A 19,292-nucleotide genomic window follows, 5' to 3' on the forward strand; every position below is an offset into this window, starting at 1 on the left:
GTATGTCGCACTCAACTTTACGGTATTTCCTTACCTTCAGTTGATGCCCCTGGGTCAGGAGTAAATTATTTGATCTTTGGAGTACCGCATGGCTAAACTCAGGTTACCCATGTTTCCTGTTCAATATTAAAGTAAGAGGGAACAGTAGTTCAATGATACAAGTTTATTACTTTGATTTTTCTGTCACCTTCATAGATACTTGTGTTTCATGTGGCACTTATATTAGGAACCACATCTATCATAGCTCGTTCTCCGTTCCTTATTTTACTTGGGTAGCATTTTATATATTTTGATTCCCCAGTTTCCAGGGGTCAGTAGTTTTAAAAGTTCAACTACTTTCCTTCTACACATATGCTTTCATGAGCTCAGGCCCCCTTTTTCATAGTGTTCTGTCCTTACTAAGATCCTCTTAAGGAGATTTTAAAAAAACAAACAAAAAAAACAGCACTCAAAATGACTTAACCAACTTTTGGGTTTTACAAGGATATTGCATAAGTCCATTCTCACTTTCCTTGTTAAATCTTTGAGGGGTTTCATATTACTGGCATATGGTTTTGATAATATGCTTCCCCTTACTGTTTTTACTGATTTTATCGTTTTAACGCTTATTACATTACTTTTTCAGCTTTCGTGAGATCTTACAGAATAATAATAATATTACAAATATTTTTATCAGGAAGTGGTTTTTTCTTCTCAGTAAGCCATTCTGTCATTCTGATTTTATGTTCCATAGCATCGGCTTCTCTATAATAATTCTTTACAAGAAAATCCTGCTTTTATTTGATTATGAAATTCCTTTCCCTTTTATTGCATTAGACAGAACAGTGCTGTTTCTATAACTGAACTGTATTACATTGTATTTGGTGTGTTTTTGGTTGAATAAAAGTTTTATTGCATTTGACTGCAGTGTACTCTGATTTTTCATGACTAAAAAGTGGTACTATGATTAAGCGCACACTCCGTTTAAATGCATGTGGTGATCCAGTCCGAAGGGTGTGAACTTAAGCGGAGTCTACAGTACCTTCTTCATCTTTCCAGTTCTGGCCTAAAAACAAATTCAGTACAGGTTCATCTCAGTGCTTTTCATTCTCAGTTGGAAAAGAAACCATTATCTGTTTATCCTTTGGTTTCCAGATTCATGAAAGGACTTTACCATACCAAGCCTCTTCTCAAGCCTCTGAGACCTTAATGTTGTTCTATCTATACTTAAGAAATCTTCCTTTGAACCACTCATGACTTGCTCACTTGGTCCCAATATGCTCGCATTCACTCTGTCGATATCCTCTCTTCCAAAACAACAAAAACAAATGAATAACATTCTCCGTTCAACTAAGATGGTATTACAACAATTCAACACCGCTATGAAAATTAAATGGAAAGACAGCTCATTGATATATTTATGGAACAATGATACCTTCAAAATTCAAAACTCTACCCTGAACTGGCATATATTGCAAAATTGTGAGGTCTACACTCTACAAGATCTTAATCAAAACTACTGGATGACATTTGAAGAAATATGCAACAAATATAGCCTACCAAATAATCAATTACCTAGGTGGCACCAGTTAAAATAATGTATTAGTGCAGTGTTTCCAGACATAAAAAAATTAAAGCCTACACCTGATCTCCTTCTTCAAAGCATGATTATTGCTCTGCTCAAAGGTGTGGCCTCAAAATGGTATGGTTTGCTGCATCAAGAGCTGTCTGCCTCCATATCACAAACGATGAGTGCTTGGCACCCCGAATTAGATATCTCTGCAGATGATGAGCTTTGGCAAGATGAATGGACCAGAATATTTAAGTCAATTTGCTCGGCCCCAGTCCTCCAGTCGATATACAGTATTTCTTTATACATCGGGCACACTGGACCCCATAGAAGATTGATAAATTCTCACACAAAGTTTCTAACTTATGCTGGTCCTGTGGGATATCAGTGGGTACTCTACCTCATATGATTTCAATGTCCTCATCTCACAGTATATTGGGGTAGGGTTTGGAATGCCATCTCTGCCTTATTAGATATTCACAAACCGTTACATCACAAAATTATTGTACTTGGACAACTGGGTCTCATATAAGCTCTCTCAGAACCCAATGCTCGCCTGCTCAATATCCTATTGTTTTTGGCTATCAAAAATATATTGCATTGCTGGAAGAACTTAGCCAGTGTAGAGTACATGGTATGGTGGAGCACAGTATGTATCACTATTAAATTTGAAAGGATGATTGCAGAAAAACACCATTCCACCAGCTCATTCCTTAAAATCTGAAGCCCTGTCCAAACTTACTGTGATTAGACCGCTGACAAAATAGTAATTTAGTGTATACTGCACAATATATATATATTGTGGCCGGGCCAGGCCCCAGGTGAGTGGGCAAACCCAGCTCGGACCGCAGGTAAGATTTATTTGTGCGCCTTTTATATGGTGGGTGGAAGGAAAACCCGGACACTGGATTTCTTAACCAAAACTTTACCGGGTCTATTAAGGCAAAAGAAAAACTTCCCAAAATGAACAATGCAGTTCCTTTTCACTTAAGTCCAGTGCACTCTCTCAGTGCCTCAGTTCAGGAACTGGACATTCCTTGTCAACAATAAGGATAAATCAAAATCAATTATGCTTTTCAGTCCCTTCAATGCCTAATATTCTCCCTTCTCCGGGTAGCTGGCTTCTATTAGCCATAGTTCTTGCCAGCACGGCTGTGCACTGCCGGGGCCAGCCCTCCTTCCAAATATCTTTACAGTCAGAAAAAGAAACGTTTTCACTGCCTGTTTCCCTCTCCAACACTTTGTCCCCTTTTAGGACACTCACAGCCCCGCCTTGCAGGCTGTGTGGAGCAAGCCTCCCTTTATCAAGGTCTCCAGTCCTACCCGATATGCCCCCTATCGTCCTTTAGCTTTAGTCCTTTGGGGACTTGGTGAAATGAGATTTAAAGAACCACTGTCTTAATTAGGCACTGCTGCAGCCTTACTTTAGCTCAAGTTTCTTTGGCAGAGACTTGTCTCATTACTGGGAGGAAGAAAACAGCCACACACCGCTCAATCATATGTCCAGTCCTCCTCCAACACACTTTCTTCTGGGTCAGCTTCACTGTACATGTCCCATTCTGTATCCCTGGGACTGAAGGTTTCCATTAAGTCCTCCACTTCCTGCTTTACCTCCCATCCCCCTCTCTGAGTGTTTCGGAGCTTTTCTGAACAGTTTTCTTCATCATCATCATCATCATAAACTTCCAGCCATTCACCCCAAGGCTTAGTTACTGTACCTTCCTGGAGTTAGACTTTCTTTCCTTGCTGGCTGGCCTCATGAAAATCCTTTTTCCTGGTGGATAGGAGAGGTTTGGCAACTGCTCTCCCAGTGTGGTACTCTGCTTTCCCAATTGGGATCAGCTGTGTCCCCCTGATCTCTCTCCAGTCTTGCTACTTGAGGCTTATGAGCCTGCAGACCACGGTGGCTGACTCCACCACCTTCTGGGTTGGTTTCACGTTTCTCCCTAGCTCTGGGAAAGGAGTAATAGGGGATAGGCTCTGTTTTCTGTGCCCTCGCTGCCTGAATTCCTGGCTGTGACATCACCTGCCTTTTCTCCCATCTCTCTGGCTGTACTGAACTAGTACTTTTAGCAGGGTGTACAGGCTTTATTTTAGAGATTGCAGGTTTAAGGGCAGTACTTTTGACTGGGCTAGCAGTCTCTTTAACCGTGACAGGAGCTTCCCTGTCACAATATATATAGATAGATATAGAGATATAGATATAGATATACAGTGGTACCTCGGTTTACGAGTGCACCGGTTTGCGAGTGTTTTGCAAGACGAGCAAAACATTTGCAAAATCGGCGCCTCAGAAACCGAGCGTGCCTCGATTTGCGAGCGCCCCCTCCCCCCGTGATCCAGCACCCCCCCACCACCATCGGGCACCCCCCTGCCGCCATCAGGCACCCCTCAGCCGTGATCGGGCACCCCCCCGCCACAACCTGAAGTCCCCCAGAGACCTCTTCTTACTTTAATGTAGCACCGGCATGTCGGCCTCCTCTTCTGTGCTGGCCTTGAGCATGCGCACATGCTCAAGGCCAGCGCAGAAGAGGAGGTCGACATGCCGGTGCTACATTAAAGTAAGAAGAGGGCTCTGGGGGACTTCAGGTTGCAGCGGGGGGGGGGGGGTGCCCGATGGCGACGGGGGGTGCCGGATCGCGGAGGGGAGGGTGTCTGATCGCGGGGCCTTTGGGGGGAGCAGCACTGCTGGCCTCGGTGGGGGGGTGGGAACGTATCAAAGCGAGTTTCCATTATTTCCTACGGGGAAACTCGCTTTGATAAACGAGCATTTTGGATTACGAGCATGCTCCTGTAACGGATTATGCTCATAATCCAAGGTACCACTGTATATAGATAGATAAATATATCAATTACCACCTTGTTAGATAAAGTCAATATGTATGCTCATTGAAAATTTTATTATAAGTTCATATGATTATGTGTGTACTAGTGCTGCCCGATTTCCGATTCAAATCGATTCACCAATTCACTTTGGGGGAATCGATTCAAATCGATGTGTATTTTTTAAAAATCAGCATCTTCGATTCAGCGCCCAACCCTCCTCCCTGCGCCGCTAACCTAAAGCTGCCGCTCCGGCTCTTGGACAGTTTCTGTCTCTGAGGCAGGAGACTGCAGTGTTCTCCCTAACACTTTTTAGCTGGGCGTGAATCCTGCTGCCCGCCACTGAAACATTTTTTAAAACCCCTCTCACCAGCTTGGGGATTTCCCGGCCTGACTCGGCAATTTCACTAGCCCTTCCCCAGCCTGACTCAGCCCTTCCCAGCCCTTCCCCTTCCCCGGCCTGACTCGGCGTAACACTAGCCCTTCCCTGGCCTGATTCAGCCCTTCCCCTTCACCAGCCTGACTCAGCGTAACACTAGCCCTTCCCCGGCGATTTCAAACCCTCCTCGTAACACTAGCCTGGACTAGCAGCAGCACCACTCTCTCCTTATTTAATTTGCCTGACTGCTGCCGTAGCTTTAGCGAGTCAATTCCCTCCAGCAGCCTTGGGGCCTCTGCTAGGCCGTCCCGCCTCCAAGGAAGAAGAAAGTTGCATCATCGGAGGTGGGGGCGGCCTAGCAAAATCCCCGAGGCTGCAGAAGGGAATTGACTCACTAAAGCTACGGAAGCTGTCAGGCAAATTACAATAAGGAGAGAGCGGTGCTGCTGCTAGTCCATGGTAAGTTCTCACAGTTCATTCTGGGGCCTCCAAAGAGAACTAAGCTTGTTGTACAGCCTGAGAGCAGCTGAAACCCACTAAACAGAAATGAGAAGAACGATCGGCCAGGCAGCTTACCTCCCTGTGGTTCCTGCTCACTTACTGAAGACCACTTTGCATCCTGGGCTTGTTCCAAAGCACTTCGGAGAAGAGAGAGAGAGAGTACAGAATATACTGTAGAAAAGAAAAAGCTGTAAAGAAAGAAAGGAGAGAAAATAGAATGAGGAGAAGAGGGAGCGTGGAAAGGAGTGAGAAGGGAGAGAGAGAGAATAGCAGAAAGGGGGGAGAATAAAGATGAAAAGACAGAAGGGAGAATGGAGAGAAGAGGGTGAAGAAAGGGGAGAGTGGAGACTACAGGGAGGGAAAAGGAGAACATAAAGAGGAGAGAAGAGAAGGGAGAACAGAGAGGAACTCAAAATGCTGCTAATGGTCTAGTTACACATTCTTTTAAAAGACATGAGAAGACAAAGAGTGACCCTGTCACAAGTAGTGCTGCCCAATTCACGATTCGAATCACCGATTTACCAGGAGAAAAAATCGGCCACCCGATTCGTTGACTGACCCTCACCCCTAAAGCAGGAGCAGCAGCGCTGCCTCTTGCTGGCCTGCCACTCCTGCTTTAGAGGGTGAGTGGGGAGGTTCAGTCGGGAAGTGGCTTACCCGCTGGCCTCCCACTGCTGTGCTGTTCGTCTTCCCCACTGGCCTCCCGGAATCAATTCTCCTAATTTCAGCAATAAGGAGGGGCGGGACCGCAGCAGAGAGAAGACACTCCGAAGCTGTATGGCAGCTTGCAAAGATCGCTAGCGCCAGTGATCTTATTACAGGCTGCTGAAATTAGGAGAATTGATTTCGGAGGCCAGGGGGAACACGCAGGCCTTCCGAGGAGGGGGGGGGTGCAGTCCTTTGGAGGGGGGAGGTGTAGCCTTCAGGATGGAGATACATGCCTTCAGAGGAGACAGGCAGGCCTTCAGGGGTGGGTTGTAGATCTTCAGGGGGGACATGCAGGCCTTCAAAGGGGGGAACAGGCCTTCAGGGGGGACAGACCTTCAAGGGGGGGGGGACAGGCAGGCAGGCCTTCGGGGATGCAGTCCTTCAAGGGGGGGAGACAGGCCTTCAGAGGGAGGTGCAGGCCTTCAGGGGGGTACATACCTTCAAGGGGGGGGATGCAGGCCTTCAAGGGGGAAACAGGCCTTCAGGTATGGTAGCACAGGCCTTCAGGGGGGACAGGCAGGCCTTTAGGGGTGGGATGCAGGCCTTCAGGGGGGGACAGACCAGGGGAGGGGGGCCCTGGTGTAGAAGTACACGGAGGGAGGGAGGGAAGGGGGGGGTTCAAAGATACATGTATATGTCAGAGTGGGGGGGAAGAAATAATGGGTCTGAAAATAGAGGAGAGGAAGAGGGATTATGGACAATGGGATTTAGGGAAGGAAGGAACAGAAAGGGAGAGAAGTTGGACACAAGGGATGGTGTAGAGGGGGGGATAGAGATACTGGATAGGAGGATAGTTGGGAAAAGAAAGAAAGAGATAGTGGACCCTGGGGTAATGGGAAGGAGGGAGAGATGCTGGATGAAAGGGTAGTTAAGAAAAGGTGGATCTGTGGATGGAGATGAAAAAAAAAAGATGCCAGACCTCCGGGGAAGGGAAGGGAAATGGAAGGGGAGGACAGAGATGGCAGATGGATGGTTAGCATGGAGAAAGAAGGAGACCCTGGCAAGCAAGTTATCAGAAGACAACCAGAGCCTGGGACCAACAAGATTTGACTAATGACCAGACAACAAAAGGTATAAAAACTAATTTTATTTTCCATTTTGTGATTACAATATGCCAGATTTGAAACGTGTATCCTGCCAGAGCTGGTGTTAGACCGCAAACGTGAGCTAGGATTTAACAGAGAGAGGAAAAGTCTTTTTTGTTTGTTTATTTTGTTTACACCACAGCACCAGTGTGGTTAGGAGAAGGCAAAGGGGGTGAAGAGACTATAAAATAAACCCACCAGGCTGAAGGCCATGTTACTGTTCATAATGTACAAACTATGGTAACTTCATAGTAGCCCATTTTCGCTCCACTTCTATTGAGGACATCTAAAAAATTACCATTTGGTCCTCAATATAACTTCATGTCGCACTACTTTGGGAGTAGAACTCCAGAAAAGATTGTCTGTTTGGGCAAGCAGTTATGCAAAATTTATTCTCTTTCTCGACAACAAATTTCCCTTTAGCCCTTTTGGGTTTCGCCAGGCTCGTGTTTGTTCACTGCAGTCCTCTTTCTAGAGGTATGATCCTGGCAGCTTGGGAGTCCCATTTGTGAGAGTAATATACCTGCTTGTTCTCGAAGAAAGCAAAGTTACTTATCTGTAGCAGGTGTTTTCTGAGGACAGCAGGCATATATTCTTATAACCTGCCCACCTCCACTAGTTGGCTTCTTAGCTTTGCTAGTGAACTGCAGGGTCCCACGAGTCAACATGTGGCAGGGGAGTACCATCACACATGCAGGATGAGCAGGGCCTTAAAATTTAAAGAGACAGTAATCTTGGTATCTGTCGGTACTGGGTTTCATGGATGATATCACCCATTGAGAATATATGTCTGCTGTTCTTGGAGAACACCTGCTACAGGTAAGTAACTTTGCTTTATGTACATCTTTGGTATTTAGGCACATGCATTTATAGCAGTTCTATGACTGCCATAAGTACTGTACTTGCACCTAACTTCATACTTTACTTTAAAGAATAGACTACAATCAGACTCCTATATATAGGCACAGTGTTATAGTATTGCCTTTCTCCCCTACCCTCTGGTAAAAGAACATGAGGTAAAGAGAATGCACGTACTATTGTGACTTTGGAGTTGCGATGTTCAAGGCAGAGTTTGGCTCAAGCTATTGTTTGTAAAAGCCAAGACACTTTTCACATTTTGATACATCTCAGCTTCTTTGGTGGACTATTAAATACAAATGTTGAACCCAGGCTAGTTTTTGCAAGAAACCAATATATCTTTGGCTCTCTTTTAGAATGAGATTACTCATGATGAACACTGTGCAGCTTGTAAACGTGGATGTAATTTACAACCGTGTGGTACTTGTCCAAGAGCTTATCATTTAGACTGTTTGAACCCTCCACTGAAAGCTGTCCCAAAGGGATCATGGTTGTGTCCTAAGTGCCAACAAAAGGTAAAGATGTTTGTACTGATCATGTGGTATACAGTATATGTATTCATATTAAAATGTTTGATTTTAACTGTGACATTTGAAATCTGCACCCAACATTTATGTAACACTGCAAAAAAAATTCAGGGCCCCATCTACAAAAGGATTTAACCTTCTCAGTTAAACCTGGGGTTACCAGATGCCTGGAAAAACCTGGATACGTCCTCTTTTTAGAAGATGGACTTTCCAAAACCCAGCATTTGCCTGGGTTTTGGAAAGCCCTGGTGAGTTCCAGCCGCATCTGGAGGGCCTCTGAGCATGCACGGATGATGTCACACATATCTGTGCATGTTCCAAGCCCTCCAGATGTGGCTGGAGCTTGTCTGGAAGAAGAGAGGAGGCTTTGTGGGGGCGGAGCTTGGGGCAGAACTGGGTGGGACTGGATATGGAATGAGGAGGAGCTAGAGGCAGAATGGGACTGGGTCATATGTCCAGGGTTTCCTGGAGAAAAATATGGTAACCCTAGTTAAACCCATCTGAGCAAGCCAGCAGACGATCTTCAGCTGCGCTTAACAGTCAGTGCTGCTGAATATGTCCACTAACCAGATAGGTTTGGGCAGGCTGGGGTCAGTTACAGCAGAGCATCAACTTAGACAATTAGCTAGTTAGCTGATTGAAAATTGCTGCTAAGTAACTGCAAAAGAACTGTCCTTATTTTGGAGACCTTTTATTAAGCTGCAGTATGCACGAACAGGTGCTTACATCAGGTTAAAATGCACTACTGTAGGCCGTGTTTAGGTGTTCCATAGTAGTTTTTGCACAGTATGTGTGTACATGTTTAGGGGCAGAGAGTGGGTACAGATATGCTAATTAGTTGACAAATGGGCATTGCCATGTGCTGATTAGAGCAGAATTAGAATGTGAGCCCTTACTAGAGAATGACACGGGTAACAAATTTGTTCCCGTCACCGCCCTATCCCCGTGACCACTGTCCCCGCCCCATCCCCATGACCACTGTCCCCGTCCCCGCGACTACTGTCCCCGCAGCATCCATATAAGCCTCAGTACTGTAATATTTAGCTTATTCCTTCCTTATAAATCAAAGTTCTGGCTGCTGAATTAGAGAAAAAGAAGTTCAGTTGGCAGGGCTTTGTTTGTTTATAAATTTTTATCAACACAACTAATATACTATTTTATGCTCAAGCAAAAAAAGAAAAGAAATAGAATTTTTTTTTTTTCTACCTTTGTTGTCTGGCTTCTGCTTTCTTCATCTTCTCATTCAATTCCTTCCATCCACTCTGCGTCTTCCATTTGCTCTGTTACTGTGCCTCTCCCTTCACCCCCCCCACCCTAAAATTGGTCTGGCACCCATCTTCTTCCCTCCGCTCCCTCCACAGTCTGGCATCTCTGTCTTCTTCCCTTCAGCGTCTTCTCCCCACTCTCTGTTCCCCATTTCCCTTCAGCATCTTCTTCCCACTCTCTGTTCCCCATTTCCCTTTAGCGTCTTCTCCCCACTCTGTCTTTCACATTCCCTTCAGCGTCTGTTCTTCGCCACCCCCTTCAGTGTCTGTTCCTTTCTACCACCATTCAGCACCCCTCGCACGGTCTGATCATCTTCCTCCCTCCCTCTTACCTTCGTGGCGCGTTACAATGTAATTTGTGCAAGCCGCCATAGCCTGCGAGCTCTGTCCCTGTTCTGTCCCCACAAACCATCTGATCCCATCTGCACAAACCATCTCGCTTCTGTGTTCCTATTTTCCCCATTTCTAATATCTCCCCTATGTTTATGGCATTGCCCCCCTCCCCCCCCGTGTCCATATACCATCCCCATGTATGTCCCCTTTATGTCTCTGTCCCTATGCCCCCTTGCACATAATTTCCCCTCTGTTTCTGTTTACCTTCCTGTGTCTAGATTTCCCCTCTCTTCCTCTTCCACACCAATGTGTCTCTTCTCTGCAACCCCATCTAGCTTCTTTCCCTCTTTCTCCCCCCACCCCCTCCCTGCTTCCAGAATCTGGCTCATCTGCCTTTCCTCTCCTTTTTTTCCTGCTGTGGGTTTATTTCTCTCCTTCCTCATCCCCTTTCACTCCCTCCTTCCTAGTGTGAGAGAACACAAGCAATCACCCGATTGCCACATCCCACCATCTCCCTTTCTCCACCTCACCTTAGGTGCCGAATTTAATTCTTCTTCTCCCAGCGGCACGCTTTCAATAAGTCGTGCATGAGGCTGCTTGATTTGTTGAATTTTCTCCTCTGACGCAACCAGAAACAGGAAGTTGCATCAGAGGAGAAGATTCAACAACTCGTACAGCTGTGCATGTGCGACTTATTGAAAGTGTGCCGCTGGGAGAAGAATTAAATTTGGCACCTAAGGTGAGGTGGAGGTAGGAAGATGGCAGAACGCGGGATGTGGCGATCGGGTAGGGATGTAAGCAGGGTAATCTGACACAAGCGTGCCCATCTGGGGTGCCACTTGAGCAGCTAGCCTTGCTCTTAAGTGTGTAGAAATAATGGCAATGATGCAAATGTTTCCAAAAAGATATTGATTTTATTAATTATCAGCACAACTATCAAAAGATATTTGCGTCATGGGATTTTTACAGAAGCCAAAATATGGCATTTCTAGCAAAGAATCCAACTCTATACTAGTGGTGCATTCATATATACCTTAAATGACGACATCCCTTCACTAAAATCTAACTTGCTTCCATATAAGGCTTGCTTCTATACGTTCATATAGGCGTGTCACAAAAGCATTCCTAAAAGTTACATTCTTATACCTAAAAAGTTACATTCTTATACTAAGCTTACGTGATTTATAAAAAAGAAATACAAAAACAAATATTGGAATATACTCACAAAAGATGGAGTCACGTGATGTGCTGAGTGGGACGAGACATGTCTTGTTCGAGCTCTGGGGCCCTGGGTCTGCAACTAACGGATCATGATTGGAGCAGTGTATAGACAAGTTTGTCCACCATTACAGCCCGGGTATGAGCGGAAAATCCACAAGAAAAGGACGCCAGGGCTCCAAAATCTGACTCCAAGATGGCGGCGGCAGAACCAGGTCCCACGCTCCCACTATCGGAAGCGCATATTGAGGTGCTGTCGGCATCAGTGGTGAGGGCCCTCGATTCCCGATTTGAACACCTTTCGGGCCAGTTAACATCTTTGGAGACACTGCTCACTGAAACGATGTGGCACACAGGTGAACTGGAAGCGCAGGTGGCGATGGTCGAGGACGCACACACAGCGTCTACCGCGGACCTTGTCTCCCTCAAGGAACAAATCCAGTGCCAGGCCGAGAAACTGGAAGACCTTGAAAACCGTTCTAGAAGGGACAATTTGAGGCTGGTGGGCCTACCTGAGGCGATTCCTGATGCTCGTCTTTTGTCCACTCTTGAGTCCTGGTTACAGAAGGAGTTTCCGTTGCTAGAGGGCATGGGGTCTTTGCGCCTTATTCGAGTGCATCGACTTGGCAGGAGAGCTGATGACCATACCCGTGCCAGAGTGATGATTCTTAAAGTGCATAATTCTGCACACAAGGCTGAATTGATGAGGCACTACAAACTAAAGCGGAATACCCTTTGCTATGAGGGATCCCCGATTAAACTTTTCCAGGACTATTCACCTGCTCTACAGGAACGTCGTCGGCGATTTTCCAGGGTGTGCTCGATGCTGTTTGATCGTAAGCAGCGTTTTATGCTGTTATACCCGGCGCTCCTGAAGATCTAGACAAGCGCTGGGTGGAAGAGCTGCGATACTGTTTAGGCTGCCCAGGCATATTTAGATGCTCTGCCTGCTGAGGCTGGTCCTTCTTCAGCGCCCTGAGCCATCAGGACCGGTGGGACTGATTATGGATATTAAGGGATCCTACTTGCTGGGTCATTTGTGGACTATTGCTACCGGTGGTGTGTTTTTTCCAGCATTTCTTGGACATCACTGCCTTTTCTGATTAGCGGGCTCCTGATGATGGTGATGAGCTTGGAGTTTCTTGTGTATTTGGGGTTTACCTGATTGAGGATACTAGGTCTGAGGTTTTGTTGTTTGGGGGAGGGAAGCTTGTTTGTGTGAGATTGGAGCCTGTTTTTAGGAGACTGCCTGGGGGTACCTATAGTTTTTCTTTTTCTGGTGCCCGTCCACCCCCTCTTATTTTTTAGTGGTTTTTAGATGCTGCTGTGGGGTGTATTGGGTATATACTTACTGTCCTAGGGGTGTGGGAGTCTTGGGAGGTATGCTTGCCTGACTGCACATTGGATGGTATTTTGTGGGGTGTCTTTTGTGGGGTATGTGGTTTCGCATGATGGGGGGGGGGGGGGTTGGGGAGTATGAATGGGCCTTGTATGTATGGATCTTTCCTAGGATAGTTTGAACTGTTCTTTATCCCAGGACAAGCAGGCAGGTATTCTCACTAGTGGGTGATGTCATCAGACAGAGCCCCGGTACGGACGTCTCACAAGCACGTGTTGCTTGTAGAAACTTAAAGTTTCTAGATGCCCGCACCGCGCATGCGCCGGTGCCTTCCTACCCGGAGATCCGGGCGTGTCTCCTCAGTTCTTTCTTTTCCGCGGAGCTGAGAAGTTCAACTTCATCATGCGCTAGCTGAATTCAGTTAAATTTGCCTTCCTTGTCCGCGTTTTCGTTTTCTTTTAATTACAGTTAACAGTTCTTTTCTTTTAAAAAAAAAAAAAAAAAAAGGAGAAGATTATTGCCTCCGGCGGGTCGAACGGGCCGGCCACGTGGCTCAGGCCCACGGGCTTCGACCTCGCGGCGGAGATTTTCCGGCCTATGTCCCGGCCAATCACCGGATTTAAAAAGTGCAGCAAGTGCCAACGCGCGATTTCACTCATGGACCCTCACTGGCGCTGTTTGCAGTGTTTGGGCCCTGACCACATCCCGAAATCGTGCACGCCTTGCTCTACCCTCACGGCACGCTCTTTTAAGCGGCGTTGCCTATTGTGGGAATCAATGTTCAAGATGGACGCAGCTAAAGATCCCTCAGCCTCCACTTCATCTGATACCTCCCCGGTTCGGGCGAAACCGGCATCGACCCCTTCTGCATCGAGCGTGGTGAAACCGGCATCGCTCGACCCGACACCATCCACGAGCTCGACGTCGGTGCCTACCCCGGTCTCCTCGGTTCAGGTATCTCTTCCTTCCACAGTGCCACCTATGGTCATCAAAGTGCCGAAAGCTACTAAGCAGAAGCACTCGACCTCGAAGGAGCGCGATGTCCGTGCAGGAGGACCCCCTTTCGGTGCGGATCCCTCCCTATCGGCTTCGCTACGGTCCGTGCTAGAAGCTCAATTCGTTGAGCTCATGCAGACCATCGGACCCGGGCTCATCGCTGCCATACAGGGTGACCTCCCGGTACCGACCCAAAGGGGCGGCCCGCCCCCTCCCCCTCCCCCACACCGTTCGACCTCGACAACCGAGGAGAACAAACGGGGGAGGGCGGCGATGCCCACGCGGCAAGCCTCGCTTACCGACATGCCGCCATTAGAACCCATTACGCCCCCGCGCCAACATGGGACCAGACCTCCGATCGATACTCGAAGCCCTGGGCATAGTCAGGAAGAGTTCTTCCGTACTCCATACCAGACTTGGGTAGCATCGCAAGAACCCGCATCGCAAACCCAGTTGCGATCCACCGCTTCCAGCCCTATCCACTTGGGGGCCTCGGGAGACCATGCGATGCACAGTCGATCCCGTTCCCCGTCCCGCCACCGAGACGGGCACCGATCGAGACACTCATCCTGGCACTCCTCACGCCATTCGGAGGTGTCACCGCAGAAAAAACTGCAACGTAGGGGATACCCCTCATCAGAAGGGTCCCCTCCGGAGGGCCCGGAGTACGAGGAGACATCGGTACCCGATTCTCCTTGCCACTCCCCGATTTCCATGGACCTAGAGGCCTCCTCCTCCTCCAGCCCGTCCCACAGACCGACGCTGGCGGAACAATTGTCCTTCTCATCATTCCTCCGACAAATGGCGGATGATCTGAATGTGACCCTGGACACGGGCTCCCGATACTCCAAAGAGTATCTGGACACCATGCATTTGCCTAACCCTCCAACGGAGTCGCTCCGGCTTCCCCTGCACAAATTGCTGGACCAGACCTTCATGCAGTGTTTCGAAACACCGTACTCCATACCGGCGATCCCCGGAAAAATCGATGCTCGATACCGCATCGTGCACCATAAAGGGTTCGAGGGCCCCCAACTCTCCCACCAATCCCTACTGGTCGAGTCCTCTCTTAAACGCTCTCACCCCTCCCAGGTCTATGCCTCTGTACCGCCGGGCCGAGAGGGGAGAACGATGGACAAATTTGGTAGAAAATTCTACCAAAACTCCATGATGGCATCAAGGGTGCTAAACTACAATTTCTTTTTCTCTTCCTATCTGGAGTTCTTCTTGCCGGTGCTCCGCAAGTTCACTCCATTCATAGACAACCAAGCTCGATTCGAGTTCGAGGAAGTGGTAGCCTCCCTCTCCCAATTACGCCTCCAGTTGATGCAATCCTCCTTCGATGCGTTCGAACTCTCGGCACGCGCCGCCGCAAGCGCGGTAGCTATGCGTCGCCTAGCATGGCTTCGTACAATCGATATGGATCCCAACCTACAGGACAGACTCGCCAACGTACCATGTGCTGGAGCTGACCTGTTCGATGAGTCTATCGAAACTGTTACCAAGAAGCTGTCGGATCATGAAAAATCCTTTCAATCCATCCTGCGGCCCAAACCCAAGCCTCAACAGTCTCGACCTTCCAGACCACCCCTGATCTACCAGCGGCGTTACATGCCCAGACAAACGCCTGCTGCGAGACAGCCTGCGAAGAGACAACCTCTCCAGAAGTCTCAGCAAAAACCTCAGCCACCGGCCGTACCTAAGGCTCCCCAGCCCTTTTGACGCCCCTCCCGGGAGCATAACCTCGGCCTCGCCCATAGGGGGCCGCCTCCATCTTTTCTACCATCGATGGGAGGCAATAACCACGGACCTATGGGTCCTCACCATCATAAGAGAAGGATACTCTCTTCAATTCCACCGGGTCCCCCCGGACCATCCTCCTTCAAGCTCGACGCAGATCGCCCTTCTTCTTCAGGAAGTCCAAACCTTACTTCAGCTTCGGGCCGTCGAACCGGTCCCGTCGGACCAATTGAACCGGGGGTTTTACTCCCGGTACTTCCTCGTCCCGAAGAAAACGGGCGACCTGCGACCCATTTTGGACCTTCGGGCCCTCAACAAGTTCCTGGTCAAAGAGAAGTTTCGCATGTTAACTCTGGTTTCTCTATACCCCCTCCTCGAGCAGAGCGACTGGTTATGCTCCCTGGATCTCAAGGAGGCCTACACTCACATCCCCATTCACCCGGCCTCCCGAAAGTTCCTCATATTTCGGGTGGGAAATCTGCACCTACAGTACCGAGTACTACCATTCGGCCTATCTTCGTCCCCCAGAGTCTTTACAAAGTGCCTGGTGGTAGTGGCCGCAGCACTCCGGGACAGGGGTCTACAGGTGTTCCCATACCTCGACGACTGGCTCATCAAGGCCCCGTCAGCCCCAGAGGTCGCTTCGGCGACCTTGGCTACAACCTACTTCCTCCAGAAATTGGGCTTGGAGATCAACTTCTCCAAGTCTCACCTACAACCCACCCAGTCCCTCCCCTTCATCGGAGCGGTCCTGGACACCAACCGACTCCGTGCATTCCTACCTCGGCAACGCATGGAGTCTCTCCTTCATCTCTGCCAGTCGGTGTCTACTTGCCAAACCCTACCGGCGAGACAACTGATGGTACTCCTGGGCCACATGGCCTCCACAGTACATGTGACACCCCTTGCCAGACTCCACCTCAGGATCCCCCAGTGGACCCTGGCATCACAGTGGAATCAGACGTCCGATCCACTATCCAAACGCATCTCAGTCACACCTGCTCTTCGGCAGTCTCTACTTTGGTGGATGACCTCTTCGAATCTATCCAGAGGTTTGCTGATGCACTCTCCCCCCCATCAGAAAGTTCTCACAACCGACTCGTCGAATTATGCATGGGGGGCCCATCTGGAGGGTCTCCGCACCCAAGGTTTCTGGACCAATGCGGAGAGACTACACCAAATCAACCTATTGGAACTCAGAGCCATCTTCAATGCGCTCCAAGCGTTCCAACACCTACTTCACGACATGGTAATCCTCATTCGCACAGACAATCAGGCTGCCATGTATTATATCAACAAGCAAGGAGGCACGGGCTCGGCCCTCCTTTGCCAGGAAGCTCTACGAGTCTGGGACTGGGCGGTGCGCCACAACGCCCTACTCAGAGCAGTATACATCCAGGGGGAGAACAACGTCTTAGCAGACAAACTAAGCCGCCTGCTACAACCGCACGAATGGACTCTCCATTCCAGCCCCCTTCACCAAATCTCCACGCAATGGGGGACGCCTCAGATAGACCTCTTTGCGGCTCCCCACAACTACAAACTGCCTCAGTTTTGCTCCAGGATCTACACTCCTCATCGCCTCGAGGCAGATGCTTTTCTACTGAACTGGGGGAAACGATTTCTATATGCGTTCCCACCATTCCCGCTGATCCAGAAGACTCTGGTCAAGCTGAAACTCGAACGGGCCACCATGATTCTAATAGCTCCTTGGTGGCCCAGACAACCTTGGTTCTCCCTCCTACTCCAACTCAGCAGCAGGGAACCAGTACCACTTCCAGTGTTTCCTTCACTACTTACTCAACATCAAGGATCACTACTTCATCCCAACCTGCAGTCCCTCCACCTGACAGCTTGGTTCCTCTCAACGTAACCCCTCACCAATTCTCACAAGAAGTGAGGGAGGTCTTGGAAGCTTCCAGGAAGCCTGCCACTCGACAATGCTACTCCCAGAAATGGACCAGATTCTCCTCATGGTGTGTTTCTAAGTCAAAGGAACCTCAGCGAGCTTCCTTATCCTCCGTGCTGGACTATCTCCTACACCTATCTCAATCTGGGCTCAAGTCCACATCCATACGAGTCCACCTGAGCGCTATTGCGGCGTTCCACCAGCCCCTACAAGGGAAACCCCTCTCGGCCCATCCAGTGGTCGCCAGATTTATGAAAGGACTCTTCCATGTTAACCCTCCTCTCAAACCACCCCCAGTAGTTTGGGACCTCAATGTAGTCCTTTCCCATCTCATGAAGCCCCCGTTTGAACCACTCAACAGGGCCCCTCTTAAGTATCTCACATGGAAAGTGCTTTTCCTTGTAGCCCTTACGTCCGCTCGCAGAGTCAGCGAACTCCAGGCATTGATGGCGGACCCACCATTCACAGTATTCCATCATGACAAAGTGGTCCTCCGCACTCACCCGAAATTCCTGCCTAAGGTGGTCTCCGAATTTCATCTCAACCAATCCATTGTACTTCCAGTATTCTTCCCTAAGCCTCATTCTCACCACGGAGAATCGGCCCTTCACACTCTGGACTGTAAACGTGCCTTGGCTTTCTACCTGGATCGCACCAAGCCACACAGAACCACTCCTCAACTTTTTGTCTCCTTCGACCCTAACAAGTTGGGAAGACCCATATCAAAGCGCACCATCTCTAATTGGATGGCGGCTTGTATCTCTTTCTGCTATGCCCAGGCTGGATTATCACTTCCTGGCAAGGTCACAGCCCATAAGGTCAGAGCAATGGCAGCCTCAGTAGCATTCCTCAGATCAACCCCAATCGAGGAAATTTGCAAGGCTGCCACCTGGTCCTCGGTTCACACATTCACCTCACATTATTGTCTGGATACCCTCTCCAGACGGGATGGACAGTTTGGCCAAACAGTATTGAAAAACTTATTCTCTTAAGTCGCCAACTCCCCCTCCATCCCACTGAGGTTAGCTTGGAGGTCACCCACTAGTGAGAATACCTGCCTGCTTGTCCTGGGATAAAGCAATGTTACTTACCGTAACAGTTGTTATCCAGGGACAGCAGGCAGCTATTCTCACGTCCCACCCACCTCCCCTGGGTTGGCTTCTCAGGCTAGCTACCTGAACTGAGGAGACACGCCCGGATCTCCGGGTAGGAAGGCACCGGCGCATGCGCGGTGCGGGCATCTAGAAACTTTAAGTTTCTACAAGCAACACGTGCTTGTGAGACGTCCGTACCGGGGCTATGTCTGATGACATCACCCACTAGTGAGAATAGCTGCCTGCTGTCCCTGGATAACAACTGTTACGGTAAGTAACATTGCTTTCTTTTCTATCTTACCTGTTGGTCTGTTTGTGAGGTGGGGTGTAATTGTGGTTTGCTTGGGTTTTTTGGGGTTTTTTTTTTGGTTCCTTCCATGCTTATGCTTGGGGGGCTTTCCCTTAAGAGGCTTTAGGCTTCTCTCTCCCATTTTATCTTGGCTCCCTTTGGGTGGATTTTGATGGTCACCCTCTGCCTGTCTGGACTGGTGCCTGCTGGTCCTCTACAGGGACTTCAATTGCCTGTTAGTACTGTATATGTTTTTCTTACGGGGCTTCCCGTGGTCCTTCTTGGGTTGGGAGGAGGCCCCGGTATGCTATGGGCATGGTGTCTACTTTTGGATTTGGACGCTTGTTTCTTTCCATTTTCCTTGAGTTCTGTGGGGGGACTGGGGGGCCACGCTCACGTCATAGTGACTCCCTCGTTCCGTCCTACCTGGGTGATGCTGTAAGGGTTTTTGTGGTGTTGTGTGTTGGGGGGTAGGTTCAGTGTTCTGGTGGTGGGGTTTGGGTTGTTGGGTTGGATGGGTGGGCAGGGGGGTGGGAGGTCCTCCTTCACTATGCATATAAAGTTTCTTGGGATCTTGCCTTCTTTTTGTTCTACTTTTCAAGCTATGCCTTCTGTTAGGCACCACTACTCTGGGGGATGGCTGGGCTCCTGGGGTAGTCTTACAACTTTTCTTCTTTCT

The 19,292-nt window shown here is 48.8% G+C and overlaps 1 protein-coding gene across 2 annotated transcripts in view; it reads left to right on the forward strand.

Moving 5' to 3' along the window:
- Nucleotides 1–19,292, forward strand: part of PHF21B (PHD finger protein 21B) — a 535,870-nt gene that overhangs the window by 473,656 nt on the left and 42,922 nt on the right. For both annotated transcript variants that reach the window (XR_004540159.1, XM_033952615.1), the window contains exon 12: nt 8,260–8,418. Coding sequence is in view for 1 of the 2 variants with exons in the window: in XM_033952615.1 (XP_033808506.1) it covers nt 8,260–8,418 (159 nt within the window). In the remaining variant the exon portion in view is untranslated. The remainder of the gene's footprint in view (nt 1–8,259; nt 8,419–19,292) is intronic.

The sequence above is a fragment of the Geotrypetes seraphini genome, chromosome 7 (assembly GCF_902459505.1).
Source record: "Geotrypetes seraphini chromosome 7, aGeoSer1.1, whole genome shotgun sequence".
Lineage (NCBI taxonomy): Eukaryota > Metazoa > Chordata > Amphibia > Gymnophiona > Dermophiidae > Geotrypetes > Geotrypetes seraphini.